This window comes from Ranitomeya variabilis, chromosome 6 (genome assembly GCF_051348905.1).
Source record: "Ranitomeya variabilis isolate aRanVar5 chromosome 6, aRanVar5.hap1, whole genome shotgun sequence".
Lineage (NCBI taxonomy): Eukaryota > Metazoa > Chordata > Amphibia > Anura > Dendrobatidae > Ranitomeya > Ranitomeya variabilis.
In genome coordinates, this window is record NC_135237.1 from 127,829,025 (window position 1) to 127,852,630 (window position 23,606).

General features: G+C 43.7%; 1 protein-coding gene across 1 annotated transcript in view; it reads right to left on the minus strand.

Annotated features, from left to right (window-relative positions):
• The window catches only part of TOPAZ1 (testis and ovary specific TOPAZ 1), a 353,700-nt gene that overhangs the window by 44,409 nt on the left and 285,685 nt on the right, over window positions 1-23,606 (minus strand). The window contains exon 19 of the mRNA XM_077268982.1: window positions 11,339-11,522. Coding sequence (XP_077125097.1) covers window positions 11,339-11,522 — 184 coding nt within the window. The remainder of the gene's footprint in view (window positions 1-11,338; window positions 11,523-23,606) is intronic.

Genomic DNA, 23,606 nt, shown 5'->3' on the forward strand with positions numbered 1-23,606 from the left:
CCATAGCATCAATACTTTCATCATGCAGGAACTACTGATGCACTTCAGCCAAAAGAAGCATAGCATTCTCAAGCATCAGAAGGAAACCAGGCCCCAATGCACCTGGCCTCACAATCTGTCTGAAAATCTGATCCCGGTACCTAATCGTTGTCAAGGTACCTCTGGCTAGCACACAGAGAGCTGGAGCTACCCTCCAAAGAGATGCCTCCTCACACCATTATTGACCCACTACCAAAGTCATGCTGGAGGATGTTGCTGGCAGCAGAATGTTCTCCATGGTGTCTCCAGACTCTGTCACGTGCTCATTGTGAACTTGCTCTCATCCATGAAGAGCACAAGACGCCAATGTCAAATCTGCCAATCCTGATGCTCCCTGGCAAATGCCAATCACCCTGCATGGTGTTGGACCGTAAGCGTGACACTTATTTGTGAACGTCGAACCCTCATGGAGTTGGTTCTCACAGTTTGGGCAGACACATGGATCTTAATGGCCTGCTGGAGGTCATTTTACAGGGCTCTGGTACTGCTCCTCCTGTTCCTCTTTGCACAACAAAGGCGGTAGCAGTCTGCTGCTGGGTTGTTGCCCTTCTACAACCCCCTCCACGACTCTTGGTGTACTGGCCTGTCTCCTGGTCTGCTCCATGCTCTGGACACTGTGTTGACAGACACAGCTACCCTTCTTGCCACAGCTTGCATTAATGTACCATCCTGGATGAGCTGCACTAGCTGAGCAACTTCTGTAGGTTGTAAACACCACCTCATGCTACAGTACAGTACCTCTAGTGGTGAGAGAAATGCTTAAATGCAAAGTGACCAAAACAAGAGCCAAAAAAGTTGAGAAAAGAGAAACAGTCTGTGGTCACAACCTGCAGAACCACTCCTTTATAGGGGTTGTCTTGCTAATTGCCAATCAATTATACCTGCTGTCTGTACCATTGCACAACAGGAGGAGAAATTGATTCACAATCGGTGTTGCCTCATAACTGGATAGGGTGATTTCTCAGAAATGTGATTGACTTGGAGTTACATTGTGTTGTTAAATCACTTAATTTTTTTGAGCAGTATATATTATATATAAATACACAAACACATATATACACACATACATATACACGCACATGCGCACATATATAGTGTCCCCATTTTAGGATCTAATGCAGTTCTGCCACCTGGTGAGTCACAAGCGAGTCTGCAAGAGTGAATTACAAACTCTGAGATGTGACCTTTCGACACGTTTGCAAAATATATACAGGTGCTTCTCACAAATTTAGAATATCATCAAAAAGTTAATTTATTTCAGTTCTTCAATACAAAAAGTGAAACTCATACAGTCACTACAGAGTGATCTATTTCAAGTGTTTATTTCTGTTAGTGTTGATGAGTATGGCTTACAGACAATGAAAACCCAAAAGTCATTATCTCAGTAAATTAGAATACTTTATAACACCAGCTTGAAAAATGATTTTAAAATCTGAAATGTTGGCTTACGGAAATGTATGTTCAGTAAATACACTGAATACTTGGTCGGGGCTCCTTTTGCATCAATTTCTGCATCAATGCGGCACGGCATGGAGGCGATCAGCCTGTGGCACTGCTGAGGTGTTATGGAAGCCCAGGTTGCTTTGATAGCAGCCTTCAGCTCATCTGCATTGTTGAGTCTGCTGTCTCATCTTCGTCTTGACAATAACTCAGATTCTCTATGGGGTAAAGGTCAGGCAAGTTTGCTGGCCAATCAAGCAGTGTACACAGGTGCCAAGTCCTGCTGGAGAATGAATTTCCATCTCCAAAAAGCTTGTCGGCAGAGGGAAGCATGAAGTGCTCTAAAATTTCCTGGTAGATGGCTGCGCTGACTTTGCTCTTGATAAAACACAGTGGACCTACACCACCAGATGACATGGCTCCCCAAACTATCACTGATTGTGGAAACTTCACACTAGACCTCAAGCAGTTTGGATTGTGTGCCTCTCCACTCTTCCTCCAGACTCTGGGACCTTGATTTCCAAATGAAATGCAAAATTTTCTTTCATCTGAAAAAAAAACACACCTTGGACAACAGTCCAGTTCTTTTTTTTTTCCTTGGCCCAGGTAAGATACTTCTGGTGTTGTCTATTGGTCATGAGTTGCTTGACACAAGGAATGCGACACTTGTAGCCCATGTCAGACCCCAGTTGGACAGACCATCAGCAGATTTGGCTTTCAGTACCATCTTTATGCCGACGACAGACAACTACATGTCATCCCCTGGCCTTTCTCGTGCTGTACTACAGAACACCACTGACTGTCTGTCCGCAGTCTCCGACATCATGTCCGCTCTCTATCTGAAACTCAACCTCTCCAAAACTGAACTTCTTCTGCTCCCACCATCTACTAACTTCCCTAAACTTGACGTTTCCCTCTCTGTGGGTGGCACTATAAGAACACCCTGGCAGCAGGCGAGCAGTCTGGGTGTTATGTTTGACTCCGATCTCTCCTTCACATCCCATATACAATCTCTTGCCCGCTTATGCCGCTTACACCTAAAGAACATCTCTAGAATCCGCCCTTTTCTCACTATAGAAACAACAAAAACCCTCACTGTCGCCCTGATCCACTCCCGCCTGAACTACTGCAATGCTCTATTAATTGGCCTCCCCCTCACTCGACTTCCCCTCTCCGGTCTATCCTTAATGCAGCAGCCAGGGTTGTCTATCTAGCTAGTCGTTACTCAAACGCGTCCGCTCTTCGCCAGTCATTACACTGGCTGCCCATTCATTACTGGATACAATTCAAAGTACTTGTTCTCACCCACAAAGCTCTTCACAGTGCGGCACTGTTATAGCAGGATCCATTTTATCTTGCTTGCCTCCATTTTGTATAAGTGATACCAAAGGTCAGAAAAATAAGTTGTTATTCACTATTCTTCATGCAGCTGATACTGCTGATTGTAGCAGGGCATGTCCTTGGTAAATAACGAATAATGTTTTGTGTAAAAATATGTTTGTGAAACCATAGGGAGACAAGGAAGTAAATTCTCCGACGCTTAGCCCATATATGGAGAATCTGCTTCCGACATGAGTATGCATAAAAAGTGTGTGTAAGCTCAATAAACTAGAGATACTTTAGATACATACCAGGTGTACTGTGTCCTATCTCTCTGGCCGTGACGTTATCTTTAGGGTGGACTCAGAGAAAAAGTCGAGACCCGCGACAACAGGCACCCCCTTACATCTCCTCCCTCATTTCTGTCTATTGGCCCAACCAACCTCTGCACTCTGCAAATGACCTTCGACTAACCTCTGCACTAATCCGTACCTCCCACTCCCGAGTCCAAGACTTCTCCCGTGCTGCGCCAATCCTCTGGAATGCTCTACCCCAAGAAATTAGGAGCATCCACAATTTGCATAGTTGTAGGCGCTCCCTCAAAACACATTTGTTCAGAGCGGCCTATCATGTTCCCTAATCGGTTATTTTATTTCTGTGTAGCCCATTCACTATTTCCATCTATCCCCCACTCCCTGAAGATGGCTGGACCATCATTGTAAATACATCATTGTAAATACACACCTGTACTTTGTATCTCCCCCACCTCATTGTAGATTGTAAGCTCTCACGAGCAGGGTCGTCTTGTGTTGCTTTAATTATTGTATTGTTAACATTGTTACTTATGACTGTGTTTGAAGCTGTTAAACTGTAAAGCGCTGCGGAATATGTTGGCGCTATATAAATAAAGGTTATTATTATTATTATGTCCTGGATACGTCTGTGTGTGGAGGCTCTTAAAGCAATGACTCCAGCAGCTGTCCACTCCTTGTGAATCTCCCCCCAATTTTTGAATGGCCTTCTCTTAACAATCCTTTCAAGGCTGCGGTTATCCCAGTTGCTTGTGCACCTTTTTTTACCACACTTTTTCTTTCCACTCAACTTTCCATTAATATGCTTGGATACAGCACTTTGTGAACAGCCAGCTTCTTTAGCAACGACCTTTCGTGGCTTACCCTCCTCGTGGAGTGTGTCAATGACTGCCTTCTGGACATCTGTCAAGTCAGTAGTCTTCCACATAATTGTGGAGCCTACTGAAATAGACTAAAGTACCTTTTTAAATGCTTATGAAGCGTTTGCAGGTGTTTTTTGTTAATTATTCTAATTTACTGAGATAATGACTTTTGAGTTTTCATTGGCTGTAAGCCATGATCATCAACATTAACAGAAATAAACACTTGAAATAGATCACTCTGTTTGTAATGACTCTATAGGAGATTCACTTTTTGTATGGAAGAACTGAAATAAATTAACATATTGATGATATTATAATTTTGTGAAAAGCATTGAACAAGTATAAAATAATTTTTCTAACTAAATATATTTCTAAAGGGGCTATTGACATGAAATTCTTACCAGATGTCGGTAACTAGGGCGACTGCTGGGGCCCTGAGCAAGCGGGGGGACCCACTCGCTGTTAACGACACCGGCACACTATGGGACCTGCGAATCAGGGGGAGCCCAGTGCCCGCGTTGCCACCGGGCCCCCCCATTGTGCTTTAAACTGTTTGAAATACTTATCTCTCTCTTCCGCTGCTCCAGTCTCTTCCACGTCTTCTGACTCTGTGACGTCTCAGAGCAGAGGGTGTGATGATGTCACTACAGCACGCCCTATGCGCTGAGCAGTGCAGAGGGTCAGAAGACGCTAAAGGGACCGGAGCTGCAGAGGAACAGGGAGCCAGCAACAAACGAGGAAAGGTAAGTGATTTTTTTAAATTTTTTTATGTATGTTGCACTATATGGGGCATTGGGGCCCATTATTCTATATGGAGCATCATATGGGGCCCATTATTCTGTATGGAGCATTCTATGCGGCCCATTCTGTATGGAGCATCATACGGGGGCCCATTATTCTGGATGGAGCAATATATGGGTTCCATTATTCTGGATGGAGCATTATAAGGCCATGTTCACACGTTGCGGTTTTTACCGCGGAACCGCAGCGATTTTGCCACTGTGGGTCCGCTGCAGTTTCCATTGTGTTTACATTTACATGTAAACCTATGGAAACCGCAATCCACTGTGCACATGCTGCAGAAAAAAACCACGCAGAAACGCAGCGGTTTATATTCCGCAGCATGTCACTTCTTTCTGCGGAACTGCAGCGGTTCTGCACCCATAGACCTCCATTGTGAGTGTCAAACCCGCAGTAAAACCCGCAGATGAAAAAATATCTGCGGGTTTTCTGCGGTTTTGGGTGTAGAAACCGCTGCAGCAGGAAGTGCGGGGAAGCGGGCGGAAGTGCGTGGGCGGAGTGTGACCGTCAGCATGGAGGCATGTATGTGTGTGTATGTATGTGAAGTCTGTGTGTGTGCGTCTGTCTGTGTGTGTGCGTCTGTGTGTGTGTGTGTGTCCCCATGCGACGATAGTGCCATCCAATTGTGCTAAGTCGCTGTATGGGACTACTACTCCCATCCGATATTAGGATGGGAGAGTTGTCCCTGTGTCCGGCGACTTAGCACAATTGTCAGTAAAACACACATACACATACACATACAATAAACGTAACATACATGACACACAGTACATACAACATATAACATAGAGTATATACTCACCATACAGCACACTGGTACGGGAAGCCCTCGGTCCCCTAGGGAAAAAGTCGAAAAAAAATAAACCAAATCCATACTCCCTGTCCGCAGAATCCAATACCGAGTGTCCCACGCCGATCGCTTGCTCTCCGGCGATACACTGCCAGGAGCAAAGCTCCTGGCAGTGTATTGCGTCCTTCACCGGAGTTCAGCGGCTCCGGCGTCTCTATTTACGGCAGTACAGCTGCGTGCGAACTTTCCCACGCAGCACTGCCGTAAAGAGATAGTACCGGGGTCAATGAACGCCGGTAAACTCTCGCGCATGCGCAGTTACACACCGACAGGAGCCGGAGCTCCTGTCAGTGTGTTGCTGCAGCCGTGGAGAGCAGACACATCTCCGGATGTGTCTGTTCTCCATGGCAGATCGTCGTGGGACACTCTTTTTTATTTCTTTTGCAGGTCGAGGGTCTTCAGATGGATTGACCGTAGAATAAAGGAATTGTCAAAAAGTGTGTCTTTATTTCATTAAAATATTTTTTTTCTAGTGTCTGTGTTTTTTTTAACCCTTTAATAGGATTAATAATGGATAGGCGTCTTATTGACGCCTCTCCATTATTAATCTGGCTTAATGTCACCTTACAATAGCAAGGTGACATTAACCCCTTATTACCCCATATCCCACCGCTAAACGGGAGTGGGAAGAGAGGGGCTAAGTGCCGCAATTGGCGCATCTTTTAGATGCGCCTTTTCTGGGGTGGCTGCGGGCTTCTATTTGTAGCCGGGGAAGGGGGGGGGGGGGGGGCAAATATCCATGGCCCCTTTCCTAGGCTATGAATATAAGCCCACAGCTGTCTGCGTAGCCTTTCTGGCCTAAAAATATAGGGGGACCCCAACACTTTTTTTTTTTTTTGGGGGGGGCTCTCCCTATATTTGAGAGCCAGAAAGGCTACGCAGACAGCTGTGGGATTAATATTCATGGCCTGGGAACAGCCATGGGTATTTTAACCCCTTCCCAGGCCAAAAATATTGGCCCACAGGTCTGCCTAGCCTTTCTGGCCTAAAAATATAGGGGGACCCTACGCAATTTTTTTTTTCGGGCCCCCCTGTAGTTTAGAGCCATAAAGGCTACGCAGACATCTGTGGGCTAATATTCCTAGCCTGGGAACAGCCATGGGTATTTTTACCCCTTCCCAGGCCACAAATATTGGCCCACAGCTGTCTGCTTAACCTTTCTGGCCTAAAGATACAGGGGGACCCTATGTCATTTTTTTTTTGGGTCCCCCTATATATTTATTTAACCTTTTAATAGGATTAATAATGGATAGGTGTCTTATTGACGCCTCTCCATTATTAACCGGGCTTAATGCCACCTTACAATAGCAAGGTGGCATTAACCCCTCATTACCCCATATCCCACCACTACACGGGAGTGGGAAGAGAGGTGTTTAAGTGCCGGAATTGGCGCATCTCATTTTGATGTTTTCACGGGGTTGGACAAAGAAATGACATCATGTGTTTTGTTTTTTTTGCCACTGCAGTTCAAGCTTTATTTGTGTCAAAAACACAGACAATCTGCAGGGAAAAACGCATCAAAAACCGCACTAAAAAACGCATCAAAAAACGCACCAAAAAACGCACCTGCGTTTTCTGCCAAGATCTGCGGTTTTTAGTGCAGAAAAATCCGCAGGAAAATCTGCAACGTGTGCACATAGCCTAAGGGGACCATTATTCTGTATGGAGAGCTACATTGGGTCCATTATTCTGTATGGAGAAATATATGGGTCATAGTTTACTAAATAGAGCAATATATTGGGTCCATTATATTGTATGGAGCACTATGTGGAGCCTATAGTAGTGTATGGAAGACTGTGTAGTGCCCATAATACTGTATGGAGAACTATACTGTCGAGTCTAAAATGAAGCGTCTGCAGTCACTGACTGCAGATTTTTAAATCCCCCACAGCACACGCTACGAGGATTCACCAGTTTCTGAGGTATTGTAGAATTTACAATGGATATCACTCATGTAAGGTAAGAAGTTAGTGAAATGTTTGGTATTGTACTATATCTACTGTATATACTTGCATATAAGTCGACCTGAGTATAAGCCAAGGCACTTAATTTTGCCTCGAAAAACTGGGAAAACTTATTGACTGGAGTATAAGCCGGGTATGCATTGTCCCCTAATCCCTATTCTGGTATGCAAGGTTCCTCATCCCCATCCTTGTATGCATGGCTCCTTATTCCCATTCTTGTATGCATGGCTCTTTCTTCCCCATCCTTATATGCATGGCTCCTTATTCCCAACCTTGTCTGCATGGCTCCTTATTCCCATCCTTGCATGCATGGCTCCTTATTCCCAACCTTGTATGCATGGCTCCTTATTCCCATCCTTGATTGCATGGTTCCTCATCCCCATCCTTATATGTATGGCCCCCATGAGAAAAGCATAAAAAATAACATCATACTTACCTTCCCTGAGTGCCCTTGCAGCATCTCGTTCCGGTGGCAGCAGCTCCTGTGGTCGAGCGATCACGTGTTTCCGTTCATTAAGGTAATGCATATTCACCTCTCTCCACACCTACGGGAGTGGAGAGAGGTGAATATTCATTACCTTAATGAGCAGGCACCTGTGAGAACCCGGCAGCTGCTGGAAGCTGGCAGCTGTAACTGTGCGCGCTATAAGAGAAATGAATATTCATTGCCAGTGCAGTGAATATTCATTTATTTTCAGCAGCGGGCACAGGCTTTAGCCACAGCCGCCGCTTCCTGCCTCCTGTGACCCGCTGCTCATCCTCCCCAGCCGTAAACTGGTACAATGACTCGTGTATAAGCCGTGGGACCATTTTGAGCACAAAAAAATATGCTGAAAAACTCGGCTTATACACGCATATACACAGTATATTTCTGTGCCGTATCTGTGCACCCTGAATTGTGGTATGTGTTAAAGGGGCCCCACTGAGACTCTTTTGCCCGGGGCCACAAAAACCTGGAGCCGGCCCTGTCTGTAACAACCCATCTAATCCAGTGTACATTTATGGCGCAAGTCGGTAGGGTTGTATGCAGTAGGCTGATGGGGTGATCTTGCCCCATCACCAGCAGGTAATGGCTGTGTTACAGCCAGGACCTGCCTCTAACAATCACGGGTGGTGTGAAGCGCCGCCCGTGATTTTTACCTGTTAAATGCCGCTATTAAACTCTGCAGGGGCATTAACAATGTGTCGGCAGTGGGGTGTGTCATTCAATACGAACATTAGTGCGCCCTTAATGTGGTCGCTGTTCTCTACTTGTCATTACAGAGCTCCCTTGAAAAACTGCCTGTGGCAAGGCTTCAAAGACCACCGTGATTTTCACTATATATAGCAATACTATTATATTGCTTCATACAGCACAAGCGATCAGACGACTAACAAGGGTACTAACAAGTACAGTGAAAAGTAAAAAAAAATACATTTTTAAATATTGGGGAAAAAAAAAACCTTAAAAAGTTCAAATTACCCCCCCCCCCCCTTTCTACCATTAAAAGTGAAAATAAAAAATTATACAAGTTTCGGACTGCCGCATTCAGAAAATTCTGATCAAAACACAAAAATAATTGACCCAATTGGTAAACACCATAAACTGAAAAAATTGAAGAAATCCAACATTTTTTGGGCCGCTGCAATACCACAAAAAAAGCTATAACAAGCTATCAAAATGTTTTTTCTATCCTAAAATGATATCAATAAAACATTGTCTCGCTCTGCAAAAAATAAGCCATCACACAGCTTCATCAACTGAAAAATGAAAACGATATGGGTCTCGGAAAATGGTGACAACCCCCAATTTATTTATTTTTTTTAATTTTATTCTGGTCCACAAGAATAATAAAAAAAACTGACATGATTGTTATCCCAGTAATTGTACTAATGTAAGAATCATATTGTGTGGTAATTTTTACAACAAAATGTACATAAAACCAATTCCCAAAAAACAATGTCAGAATTGTTTTTTTTCCCCACAATGTTACCGCACTTTTTTTCAGTACATTATGTGGGAAAAATCAATGGTGTCATTCAAAAGCACAACTCATCCCACAACAAAAACAGCCCTCGTATGTATGATATGTGGACAGAAAAATAAAAGTTATGGCTCTGGGAAGAAGAGGAGGAGGAAAAATGAAAATGCAAAAACGAAAAGTGGCCATATCAGGAAGGAGTTAAAGGGAACCTGTCATGTCTTTTTTAGCATGTAAACTGTCCCCAGTGCGCTGTTAGTGATTTCATTATAAAAACGGTGGTCTAATCATGTGCAAAAATCACTTTATCAAGTTAGATCGTACCTGCTCATTTTTAATTACAGGGGTGTGTTTCATTTAATTCAGTGGTGGTTGTCACTGCCCATGCAATTGGAATGATGTTCTTGAGGTTGTGCAGACGTCACTCAAATCTGCTTAGAAAAATCCTGTGCTTGCGCCGTGTCGATCGTGGAGCTGCGCATGTGCCGTGACGAGCGGCTCCCCGCGCGTGTGTGCACTGAAGCTGTGTGTAGTACCCAGCTTCACTGTGTGGCCGGAGCCGCTCAACACGGCACATGCGCAGCTCCACCACCGACACTGCGTAATTGTGGGAGGGATTTCTTAAAAGTGAATTTGAGTGACATCGACGCATCCCGAGTAACATAATTCAAATTGCATGGATAGCCACAACCGTGACTCAATTAAATAAAACGCACCCCTGTGACTAAATGAGCACAGCTACGATCATATAAAGTTCTGTTTGCACATTATTTTTTTTAATGAAAGAAACGTGTTAGTTATGCATACTGCATCACTATCAATGCACTGGGGACAGTTTACATGCTAAAAAGGACAAGATAGGTTTCCTTTAAATAGCTGACAAACATCCAAGTGGCGTGCTTTGTTGTCTCCATCTGTCCTTTACTCCTAGAATGACAATAAGCATGCCACTCCATCCAATTTTGTCACGGTTATAATGCACCAAATATGATTGGGGGTGGGAGGTTGAGAGGCTCTCAGGTTATTCCTTATTGGAGAGGCTTGCACCAGTGTTCAAATATTTATCACCTATCCTGTGGAAGGGTGATAAAAGATGTGTAGAAATAATACATTTCCTTTTAAGAGTTGTTCACTACTGGGACAACCCATTCTCATTCATGTTAAAAATCCATTCCATTAAAATAAAGACAGTGAGGTTATGACACATGAACCCTGCACCAAGTCAGAGCTGGCGTCACTCTCTCCACCTTCGGACAAATGGAACATCAAGAGGAAGTCAAAGAGCAGCTGCATCCATGGCTTCCTACTGATCTTCAATATGTCCAAAAGGTGACGCCAGCGATGATTGGGAGCATGGCGTGTATAACGGCAAAACCTCACATGAGCCCTGCACGAGCGAGTGCTGACAAAGCTGGAACGGCGCTGGCACAGTAGGCGAGTGTAGGTGTTTTTACTTTAAAGCGCCAAAACATGACGAATGAGGAGTGGACAATCCCTTTCACTCAGTCATTTCTAAACAAAGGATCATTTTTAATCACTGCAATTACCATAGTTTAATGTTGAAGAACTATTCTGAAAATCATATTTATCAACTTCCCTTTAGCAGTCAAAACATGATCTGGGTAATCAGACGTCTACAGGGGTAATATAAGCTAATATACTATGTAGCAGACTATGACTTGTGACCTGGTTGCTTGATGTATCCATTGGTCACTGCTACAAGACCATTTGCTTCTGTGCTCAAAAAGCAAATCTGAGAAACAGAATAAACCATAATATTCTTACTAACCTTTTAAGGACAATTTGAAGAGTTTGGTTGCATCCACCTTGTGAATGAAAGCTGCTGGCATTTGATACCATGAAATGTTCAATGGTCATTAGCATTTCTACTTCTGACATAGAGGAGGGAATGTACAGAACTTTCGGATTTGTTTTCCCTTCAAAAAGTGGATAAAATCCCAATGCCAGGGCACCTAGATGGATGGAAAACACACTACAATAAACATTACAATGCATCGTATTATCAGTACAATATATACATGACACATCCATTAAAGGGAATCTGAAGAATCAATCCTCCTAAGCCCCATACAATGCTGCATAATGGTTGATGGCCCCATAAGATGCTCCACAGAAACATTTGCCTCATAAAATGCTGCATAATGGTTGATGGCCCCATAAGATGCTCCATAGATTATGCCCCATATGCTGTTGCTGTGATTAAAAAAAAAAAAAAAAAAAAATCACATACTTACCTCTCGCCGCTCAGGCCCCCGCCACTTGCACTATTCACCTGTCCTCGCTTTACCGCCAAGCGCCTATCCGTCTTCCGGCTCTCTGACTGTTCAGGCAGAGGGAGCACACTAAACAAGTCATCGCTCCCTCTGACCTGAACAGTCACAGCCAGAGGACGCGGAAGACGGAGCAGCGCCAGGCAGTGGAACGAGGACAGGTGAATATCGCGCAATGCTCACCTCCCCCCGTTATACTCACCTGCTCCCGGCGCGGTCCCTGCTTCTCGGTGACAGATGTTTTCCGGGCGCCGGCAGCTTGTTCCGGTGTTCAGCGCTCATTAAAGTATGTGACAGCCCCCGACGAACCCCTGGGACAACGACTCGAGTATAAGCCGAGAGGGGCACTTTTAGCCCAAAAAATGGGCTGAAAATCTCGGCTTATATTCGAGCATATAAGATAATTAATTTCCATGTATTCCATACAATAGAAAAACAGAACTTAATATTTGGTACAGAAAACTTTGATTGCAATTTAATTCAGAGGGCAGATGTTTCCTGTAGTTCGTGACCAAGTTTGCACACACTGAAGCAGAAATTTTGGCCCATTTCTCCATACAGATCTTTAAGATTTCGGGGCGGTCGCTGGGCAACACTGAGTTTCAGATTTCGCCAAAGATTTTTTATTGGGTTTTGGTCTGGAGGCTGGCTAGGCCACTCCACGACATTGAAATGCTTCTTACAGAGCAACTTCTTAATTGCACTGGCTGTGTGTTTCGGGTCATTGTCATGTCTTCAATGCTCTTACTGAGTGAAGGTGGTTGTTGGCCAAAATCTCACAATAAATGACCCCATCCACCCTCTCTTCCATACAGTGCAGTCATCCTGTCTCCTTTGCAAAAAGCACCCCCAAAGCATGATGTTTCCTCCATCAAGCTTTACAGTTGGGACAGTGTAAAGCTGTGAGCTTTAGCAAGGCTGGTTGTCAAAAATGGGGGGAACCCCACGCCGTTTTTTAAAACTATTTATTCTAATAATTTACAAAAACAACGTGGGGACCCCTCTATTCTTGATAACCAGCCTTGCTGAAGCTGACAGCTGAGTGTTGCAGCCCCCAGCTGTGAGTTTTGCCTGGCTGGTTATAGAAAATACAGGGGAACCCATGCTGTTTTTTCATTTATTTATTTATAGCGCAGGCGGTGGCTGATGAATACCCCCATCAGCCGCTACTGCTGTCACGGTTATTAACAGCAGCAGGGATAGGCTGATGGGAGTAATATTCCCATCAGCCGCCGCCTGCTCTTTTATCACTTACAGTGGGGGGAAAAAAAGTACTTAGTCAGCCACCAATTGTGCAAGTTCTCCCACCTAAGATGATGAGAGGCCTGTAATTGACATCATAGGCAGGGCCGCATTTGCCACTAGGCATTTGAGGGCACGTGCCTAGAGTGGGAACAAGCAGGAGGGCGGCACCTGAGCAAGGTTTTTTTTTTATACTAGTCCTGGCTCTGGCTGTGCGTCCCTTCTTGAAGACAGGGGGTGGCAGAGTGGCAGCCAGAACACGTGGTGCTGGTGCCGACTCTCCCTACTCCCCCTGCTGAGACACAGTGATGCCCCTGCTCATAGCCTCACTGGTGCCCGGCCAGAATGTGACTGACTGCTGAGGTGGAGAGGCGGCGCCCTGTGTCCTGACCCTGGGTTGTGTCCTGGACTCACATTGCTGGCCTGGAGGACTCGCAGCAGAGCAGTACATACACAGTAAGTAGTGTACGGTCTCTGTCTGTAATGATCTCCCTCCTGGCTCCTGCCCGCGCGCTGCCTGCTGCACGGCTCTGTCTGTGACTCACCTCACGGTCCTCACCCCTTCCCTTCCCTCACATTCCTCAGCCTCGTTTCTGCCTGTAGTGCCTGAGGCTGGAGGAGCCATGAAAACACAGTCAGCAGCCCTTAATGTTTGATCTTTGCTCCCGGCAGACGGACCCAGAGAGTGAGTGGTGGGGGTGGGGTATAATACACCCCCACTCACTCTATCTGGGTCCTGGGAGCAAACATTGCCAGTGCTGGTGTGTGTGTGGCTGTATGTATGTGTGTGTCTGTGCGGTGCTGTGTGTGTGTGTGCGGAGCTGTATGTGTGTGGGGCTGTATGTATGTGTGAGGGTGCGGGCAGCGGAGCTGTATATATGTGTGTGTGCAGAGCTGTATGTGTGTGTGGAGCTGTGTGTGTGCAGAGCTGTGTGTGCGCGCAGCGGAGCTGTATGTGTGTGTGCACAGAGCTGTGTGTGCGTGGAGCTGTATGTATATGTGTGTCTGTGCGGTGCTGTATGTGTGTGCGGAGCTGTGTGTGTGTTTGGCGCTGTATGTGTATGTGCCGAGCTGTATGTGTGTGTGCGGAGCGGAGCTGTATGTGTGCGTGGAGCTGTATGTATGTGTGTGTCTGTGTGGTGCTGTGTGTGTGTAGAGCTGTATGTGTGTGGGGCTGTGTGTGTGTGCAGAGCTGTATGTGTGTGTGGGGCTGTATGTGTGTGCAGAGCTGTGTGCGTGCAGAGCTGTATGTGTGTGTGTGTGCGGAGCTGTATATGTGTGTGTGCTGAACTGTATGTGTGTGTGTCCGGAGCTGTGTGTGTGTGTGTGTGTGTGCGGAGCTGTATGTGTGTGGGGGACAGTGTATGTGGAGAAGTGTGTGTGCGGAGCTGTATGTGTGGGGCTGTATGTGTGTGTGCGGAGCTGTATGTGTGGGACTGTATGTGTGTGTGTGCGGAGCTGTATGTGTGGGGCTGTAAGTGTGTGTGTGTGCGGGGCTGTATGCATGTGTGCCGCAAATGGCAAAAATCGCTGATGTGAAAGTAGCCTAAGTTACTGCCGACAGTGTCTGCATTAGGGTTCATACTGCTATGCGGCCACAGGCTCCGATCTCAGTGCCGGGTATTGACATATGACACTCATCCGAGTTTCTTGCATGTGAGTATGAGCCCTTAGTCATACCAATGGGGGAGGCAGCACTAAAAGTGCCTAGGGCAGCACAAACTCTAAATGCGGCCCTGATCATAGGTAGACCACAACTATGAGAGTCAAAATGAGAAAACAAATCCAGAAAATCACCTTGTCTGATTTGGTGAGATTTATTTAGAAAATTATGGAGGCAAATAAGTATTTGGTCATTAACAAAATTCATCTCAATATTTTGCCATATATCCTTTGTTGGCAATGACAGAGGTCAAACGTTTTCTGTAAGACTTCAAAAGATTGGTATACACTGTTGGTGGTATGTTGGCCCATTCCGCCATGCCGATCTCCTCTAGAGCAGTGATGTTTTGGGCCTATCACTGGGCAACACAGATTTTCAACTCCTTCCAAAGGTTTTCTATGGGGTTGAGATCTGGAGACTGGCTAGGCCACTCCAGGACCTTCATATGCTTCTTACGAAGCCACTCCTTCGTTGCCCTGGCGGTGTGCTTGGGATCATTATCATGCTGAAATACCCATCCTCGTTTCATCTTAAATGCCCTTGCTGATGGAATGAGGCTTGCACTCAAAATCTCACGATACATGGCCCCATTCATTCTTTCATGTACACGGATCAGTCGTCCTGGTCCCCTTGCAGAGAAACAGCCCCAAAGCATGAAGTTACCACCACCATGCTTCACAGTAGGTATGGTGTTCTTTGGATGCAACTCAGCATTCTGTCTCCTCCAAATATGACGAGTTTTGCTTCTACCAAACAGTTCTACTTTGGTTTAATCAGACCATATGACATTCTCCCAATACTCTTCTGGATAATCCAAATGCTCTCTAGCAAACTTCATACGGGCCCGGACAAGTACTGGCTTAAGCAGGGGGACACATCTGGCACTGCAGGATCTGAGTCCCTGGCAGCATAGTGTGTTACTGATGGTAGCATTTGTTACGGTGTTCCCAGCTCTATGCAGGTCATTCACTAGGTCCCCCTGTGTGATTCTGGAATTTTTGCTCACCGTTCTTGTGATCATTTTGACCCCACGGGGAGAGATCTTGCGTGGAGCCCCAGATCGATGGAGATTATCAGTGGTCTTGTATGTCTTCCATTTTCTAATTATTGCTCCCACAGTTGATTTCATTATAACAAGCTGCTTGCCTATTGCAAATTCAGTCTTCCCAGCATGTTGCAGGGCTACAATTTTGTTTCTGGTGTACTTCGACAGCTCTTTGGTCTTCACCATAGTGGAGTTTGGAGTGTGACTGTTTGAAGTTGTGGACAGGTGTATTTTATACGGATAAGTTCAAACAGGTGCCATTACTACAGGCAATGCGTGGAAGACAGAGGAGCCTCTTAAAGAGGAAGTTACAGGTCTGTGAGAGCCAGAAATCTTGCATGTTTTTAGGTGACCAAATACTTATTTTCCACCATAATTTGCAAAATAAATCTTGCCAAATCAGACAAGGCGATTTTCTGGATTTGTTTTCTCATTTCGACTCTCATAGTTGTGGTCTACCTACGATGTCAATTACAGGCCTCTCATCTTTTTAAATGGGAGAACTTGCACAATTAGTGGCTGACTACATACTTTTTTTCCCACTGTAAATGTAACTCATCATTCTCCCCTGCTTGTGCCAATTGAGGGCAGAGCAGGGGAGAATGATGAGAGCCCCAGTGACGGGGAACAGAACTTTCTGTAATGCTTAATCCCCGGCGCCGATACATGTCACACAGATGACATCCATGTGTTATGCGTATGCAAATGTGCAGGATGTTTTGTGGCCCGTGCTGACATTAAAAAACGGACATGTCAGCGTGTTTTGCCCACGGACACACGGTCCGCGGAAACGCACATTCACTTGAAGTGGAAAATAGAGCTCCGTTCCTCCCGAGTCTCTCCATATGGCTAAGTAGTACTGTACAGACACATATGGGGTATTGCCATGTTCAGTAGAAACTGTGGGACAAATTTTGGTGCTATTTTTACCCACTTGTGTGAAAATGTAAAATCTTTGGCTAAAACTAAATTTTGGTGGTAAAAATGTAGTTATTTTGTCTTCACTTCCCAATGGTATAAAATTCTGTGACACGCCCATGGTGTCAATATGATCACTGCATCCCTAGATGAATTCATTGAGAGGTGTAGTCGTAAAATGGGACACTTATGGGAGGGGGGGTTCTGCTGTTCTGGCACCTCATGGGCTCTCCCAGTGGGTTATGACACTTGCAAACCATAACAGTAAAATGAGGCGCTCCTTGCCTTTTTAGCTTTGCACTGTGCCTGAAAAATATTACCCGCTTACATGTACAGTCATGGACAAAAATTTTGAGAATGAGACAAATATTAATTTTTCCAAAGTCTACTGCTTCATTTTTTCTAATGGCAATTTGCATATACTCCTGAATGTCAGAGTGATCAGCTTAACAGCAATTACTGTACTTGCAAAGTCAATATTTGCCCAGGAAATGAACTTTAACCCCCAAAACACATTTCAACATCATTGCAGTCCTGCCTTAAAAGGAGCAGCTAACATCGTTTTAGTGATTGATCCATTAACACAGGTGTGGGTGTTGATGAGGACAGGGCTGGCGATCAATCAGTCATGATTAAGTAAGAATGACATCACTGGGCACTTTAAAAGGAGGCTGGTGTTTGGTATCATTGTTTCTCTTCAGTTAACCATGGTTATCTCTAAAGAAACGTGCAGCCATCATTGCACTGCACAAAAATGGCCTAACAGGGAAGAGTATCGCAGCTACAAAGATTGCACCTCAGTCAACAATCTATCGCATCATCAAGAACTTCAAGGAGAGAGCTTCCATTGTTGTCAAAAAGGCTCCAGGGTGCCTAAGAGAGACCAGCAAGCGCCAGGACCGTATCTTAAAACTGTTTCAGCTGCGGGATCGGACTACCAGCAGTGCCGAGCTTGCTCAGGAATGGCAGCAGGCTGGTGCGAGTGCTTCTGCACGCACTGTGAGGCGGAGACACTTTGAGCAAGGCCTGGTTTCAATGAGGGCAGCAAAGAAGCCACTTCTCTCCAGAAAAAACATCAGGGACCGACTGATATTCTGCAAAAGGTACAGAGAGTGGACTACTGAGGACTGGGGCAAAGTCATTTTCTCTGATGAATCCCCTTTTCGATTGTTTGGGACATCTGGAAAACAGCTTATTCGGAGAAGAAGAGGTGAGCGCTACCACCAGTCTTGTCTCATGCCAACTGTAAAGCATCCTGAAACCATTCATGTGTGGGGCTGCTTCTCAGCCAAGGGAATCGGCTCACTCACAGTCTTGCCTAAAAACACAGCCATGAATAAAGAATGGTACCAGAATGTCCTCCAAGAGCAACTTCTCCCAACCGTCCAAGAGCAGTTTGGCGCCCAACAATGCCTTTTCCAGCATGATGGAGCACCTTGCCATAAAGCAAAGGTGATAACTAAATGGCTCATGGAACAAAACATAGAGATTTTGGGTCCATGGCCTGGAAACTCCCCAGATCTTAATCCCATTGAGAACTTGTGGTCAATCATCAAGAGACGGGTGGACAAACAAAAACCAACAAATTCTGGCAAAATGCAAGCATTGATTATGCAAGAATGGACTGCTATCAGTCAGGATTTGGTCCAGAAGTTGATTGAGAGCATGCCAGGGAGAATTGCAGAGGTCTTGAAGAAGAAGGGTCAACACTGCAAATATTGACTTGCTGCATTAACTCATTCTGTCAATATAACCTATTGGTACTCATAATATGATTGCAATTATATTTCTGTATGTGATATAAACATCAGACAAACACTAATAAAAACCAGAGGGCAGCAGATCATGTGAAAATATAATTTTGGTGTCATTCTCAAAAATTTTGGCCATGACTGTAGGGTATTGGCACACTCAAGAAAAAATAGACTTCAATTTGTTGTAAAAAAATTCCTATTAAAAAACTTGGGGCTAAAACATCATTTTAGTGGTAGAAATGTAACTTATTCTTTCTTCACCGCTCAGTGGTATAAAATTCTGTGAGGCACATGTGGTGTTAATTTGATCACTGCACCCCTAGATGAGTTCATTGGGGAGTGCAGTTTGTAAAATGAGTTCACATATACACTACCGTTCAAAAGTTTATGGTCACTTAGAAATTTCCTTATTTTTTAAAGAAAAGCAAAGTTTTTTCCACTGAAGCTAACATTAAATGATTTAGAAATACACTCTATACATTGTTAATGTGGTAAATGACTATTCTAGCTGCAAATGTCTGGTTTGTAATGCAATATCTTCATAGGTGTATAGAGGCCCATTTCCAACAACCATTACTCCAGTGTACGTATGATACTTTGTGTTTGCTAACTGTGCAAGAAGGCTAATGGATGGTTAGAATACCCTTGAAAACCCTTGCGCAAGTATGTTAGCACAGCTGAAAACAGTTAGGCTGATTAGAGAACCTATAAACCTGACCTTCCTTTGAGCTAGTTGAGAATCTGGAGCATTACATTTCTTGGTTCCATTCAACTCTCAAAATGGCCAGAAAAAAAGAACTTTTATGTGAAACTCGACAGTCTATTCTTGTCTTTAGAAGTGAAGGCTATTCCATGCAAGAATTTGCCAAGAAAGTTAAGATTTCCTAAAACGGTTTGTACTACTCTCTTCAGAAGAGAGCACAAACAAGCTCCAACCTGAGTAGAAAGAGAAGAGGGAGGCCCCGCTGCACAACTGAGCAACAAGACAAGTACATTAGAGTCTGTAGTTTGAGAAATCGACGCCTCACAGGTCCTAAACTGGCAGCTTCATTAAATAGTACATTCAAAACGCCATTGTCAACGTCTACAGTGAAGAGGAGACTACGGCATGCTGGCCTTCAGGGCAGAGTTGCAAAGAAAAAGCCATATCGGAGACTGGCTAATAAATATAAAAGATTAATATGGGCAAACAAGCACAGACATTGGACAGAGAAAGATTGGAAAAAAGTGTTATGGACAGACAAATCCAAGTTTGAGGTGTTTGGTGCTGGTAAAGTGGGAGATTTGTACAAGGTAAAAAGGATATTGAATATGGAAGGCTATCACTCCATTTTGCAACGCCATGCCATACCCTGTGGACAGCGTTTGATTGGAGCCAATTTCATCCTACAACAGGACAATGACCCAAAGCACACCTCCAAATTATGCAAGAACTATTTAGGGAACAAGCAGGCAGCTGGTATTCTGTCTGTAATGGAGTGGTCAGCGCAGTCACCAGATCTCATCCCCATTGAGCTGTTGTGGGAGCAGCTTGACCGTATGGTATACAAAAAGTGCCCATCAAGCCAAACCAACTTGTGGGAGGAGCTTCTGGAAGCATGGGGTGAAATTTCTTCAGATTACCTCAGCAAATTAACTGCTAGAATGCCGAAGGTCTGCAATGCTGTAATTGCTGCAAAGGGAGCATTCTTTGACGAAAGCAAAGTTTGAAGGAAAAAATTATTTCAAATAAAAATCTTTTTTTCAAACCTTGTCAATGTCTGGACTAGATTTTAAATTCATTTAGCAACTCATTTGATTAAAAAAGCATGATTTTTCATGGAAAACAAAATTGTCTGGGTGACCCTAAACTTTTGAACGGTAGTGTAGGGGGGTTTCTGTTATTCTGGCATCTCAGGGGCTCTGCCAATGTGACATGGCACCCTCAAACCATTCCAGCAAAATCTGAACTCCAATATGGCACCTCTTCCCTTCTGAGCTTTGCACTATGCCTCAAAAGTAGTATTCCCCTACATATGGGGTATCAGCGTATTCAAGAAAAATTGCACAACTTTTGGGGTCCAATTTATCTTGCTACCATTGGTAAAATAAAAAATTGGGGGCGAAAAGATTATTTTTGTGGAAAAAAATAAGATTTTTTATTTTGACGGCTCTATGTTATAAACTTCTTTGAAGCACTTGGGGGTTCTAAGTGCTTACCATATATCTAGATACCTTTCTTGGGGGCTAGTTTCCAAAATGGTGTCAATTGTGGGGGGTTTCCACTGTTTAGGCACATCAGGGGCTCTCCAAACACTTCATGGTGTCCAATCTCAATTTCAGCCAATTTTGCATTGAAAAGTCAAATGGTGCTCCTTCCCTTCCGAGCTCTGCCATGCGCTGAAACAGAGGTTTACCTGCACTTATGGGGTCCAGTTTCTAATATACTGTAACCCTTGGTAAAATGAAAAAAAAAAAATTGGATCTGAAGTAATTTTTTTGTGAAAAAAAGGTAAATGTTCATTTTTTTTTTTTTTTTTTTAAACATTGCAAAAATTCCTGTGAAGCACCTGAAGAGTTAATAAACATCTTGAATGTAGTTTTAAGCACCTGGAGGGGTGCAGTTTTTAGACTGGTGTCACTTTTGGGTATTTTCTATATAGACCCCTCAAACTAACTTCAAATGTGATGTGCTCCCTAAAAAAAATGGTGTAAAAATGAGAAATCGCTGTTTAACTTTTAGCCCTTATAACTTCCTAACAAAAAAAAAATTGGGTTTTAAAATTGTGCTGATGTAAAGTAGACATGTGGGAAATGTTACTTATTAAGTATTTTGTGTAACATATCTCTGTGATTTAAAGGCATAAAAGTTGGAAAATTGCTAAATTTTCAAAATCTTCGCCAAATTTCTGCCATTTTCACAAATAATTGCAAGTCATATCAAATAAATTTTACCACTAACATGAAGTACAATATGTCATGAAAAAACAATGTCAGAATCACTGGGATCCATTGAAGCCTTTCAGAGTTATGACCTCATGAAGTAACAGTGGTCAGAAATGTAAAAATTGGCTCGTCATTAACACCTTTCTGACTTCAGACGGGATGGTACGACCGAGGTCAGATCCCCTGCTTTGATGTGGGCTCCAGCAGTGAGCCCACATCAAAGCCGCGACATATCAGCTGACATGTGCGCGCAATAGCGGCGAGTGGAATCGCGATCCACCCGCCGCTATTAACTAGTTAAATGCCGCTGTCAAACGCGGACCTTGAGACCTCTATGGTTACTGATGCCGGCTTGCTGTGAGCGCCACCCTGTGGTTGGCGCTCATAGCAAGCCTGTAATTAAGCTACATAGGAGCGATCTGATGATCGCTGCTATGTAGCAGAGCCGATCAGGCTATGCCAGCTTCTAGCCTCCCATGGAGGCTATTGAAGCATGGCAAAAGTAAAAAAAAAAGTTTCAGAAAATGTGAAATAAAAGTTTAAATCACCCCCCTTTCAAAATAAAACAATAAAAATAAAATCAAATATACACATATTTGGTATCGCCGCGTTCAGAATCGCCCGATCTATCAATAAAAAAAAAAGGATTAACCTGATCGCTAAACGGCGTAGCGAGAAAAAAAATTAGAAACGCAAAAATTACGTTTTTTTGGTCACCGCGACATTGCATTAAAATGCAATAACGGGCGATCAAAAGAACGTATCTGCACCAAAATGGTATCACTAAAAACGTCAGCTTGGCATGCAAAAAACAGGCCATCACCTGACCCTAGATCACGAAAAATGGAGAAGCTACGGGTATCGGGAAATGGCGCATTTTTTTTTTAAGCAAAGTTTGGAATTTCTTTTCACCATTTAGATAAAAAAAATAACCTAGACATGTTTCGTGTCTATGAACTCATAATGACCTGGAGAATCATAATGGCAGGTCAGTTTTAGCATTTAGTGAAAAAGCCAAACAAAAAACACTCATGGGATTGCACTTTTTTTGCAATTTCATCGCACTTGGAATTTTTTCCCATTTTCTAGTACACGTCATGGTAAAACCAATGATGTCGTTCAAAACTACAACTCTTCCCGCAAAAAATAAGCCCTCACATGGCCATATTGACGGAAAAATAAAAAAGTTATGGCTCTGGGAAGGAGGGGAGCGAAAAACGAACATGGAAAATCGCAAGGCCATGAAGGGGTTAATATGCTAACCACCCTAGGGGGTTAAGGGGCTAAAGTGTACCTATGATAAAAATTACAGACCTCTCCATTCTTTGTAGATGGGAAAACTTGCAAAATCGACAATGTATCAAATGCTTATTTGTCCCCACTGTACAAGATTTATTGTTCTTTTAGATAGGGCAACAAGTGATATACAGAACAGTCAGAGAGGAGCAAAATATTTTGTATGAGAATGAAAGTAGGATACTAAAGTTAAAGGGAACCTGTCACTCCCAAAATCGAAGGTGAGCTAAGCCCACCAGCATCAGGGGCTTATCTACAGCATTCTGTAATAAAACATATTCCTATATGGTTGGTACCATAAAAGAAACAAAGTGAGAGGAAAATACAATTAAAATCAATATATTTATTTATGAAACAAATTTTAAAAAGATTTTAGATCCACGCCCCTTTCTGAGGAAGCTAAATGCGAAACGGCGCTCGTCAACAGGGCGTAGGGGAACCTTGACAGCACTCTTACCATAGCGCACAGATCCTGAAGTATCCATCATCTGCACTTGCAGGTAATTTACTCTCATTTTGTGCTTTGTATTTTCCCATCTGGCAACAGATAGGCAGTGTAGTGTGTTTTTCTCACTCCCCAGGTATATTAGCAGGTAACGCTGCGTTTCTGGGCTCTCTTTGCCTCTACTTTGCTATAAGTGGCAAATACAGCACTTTTACAGAATATACTACATATAAACAGCTTTGTGCGCTGAATACCATCAGATATATTTTGGTTTCTCATAGAGCATTAGTAACATTAAGGTTTGCATCTCCTTTACCTACTATACCGTTTGGTATTTGTGCTTCATAGGTCTCCCCTGGTATTTGGAGGTTTCCGTTCCCCCATTTCTTTGTCTTTTTTATTGTTCTAAAAAATCTTTTCAAAATTTATTTCATAAATAAATATATTGATTTTAATTGTATTTTCCTCTCACTTTGTT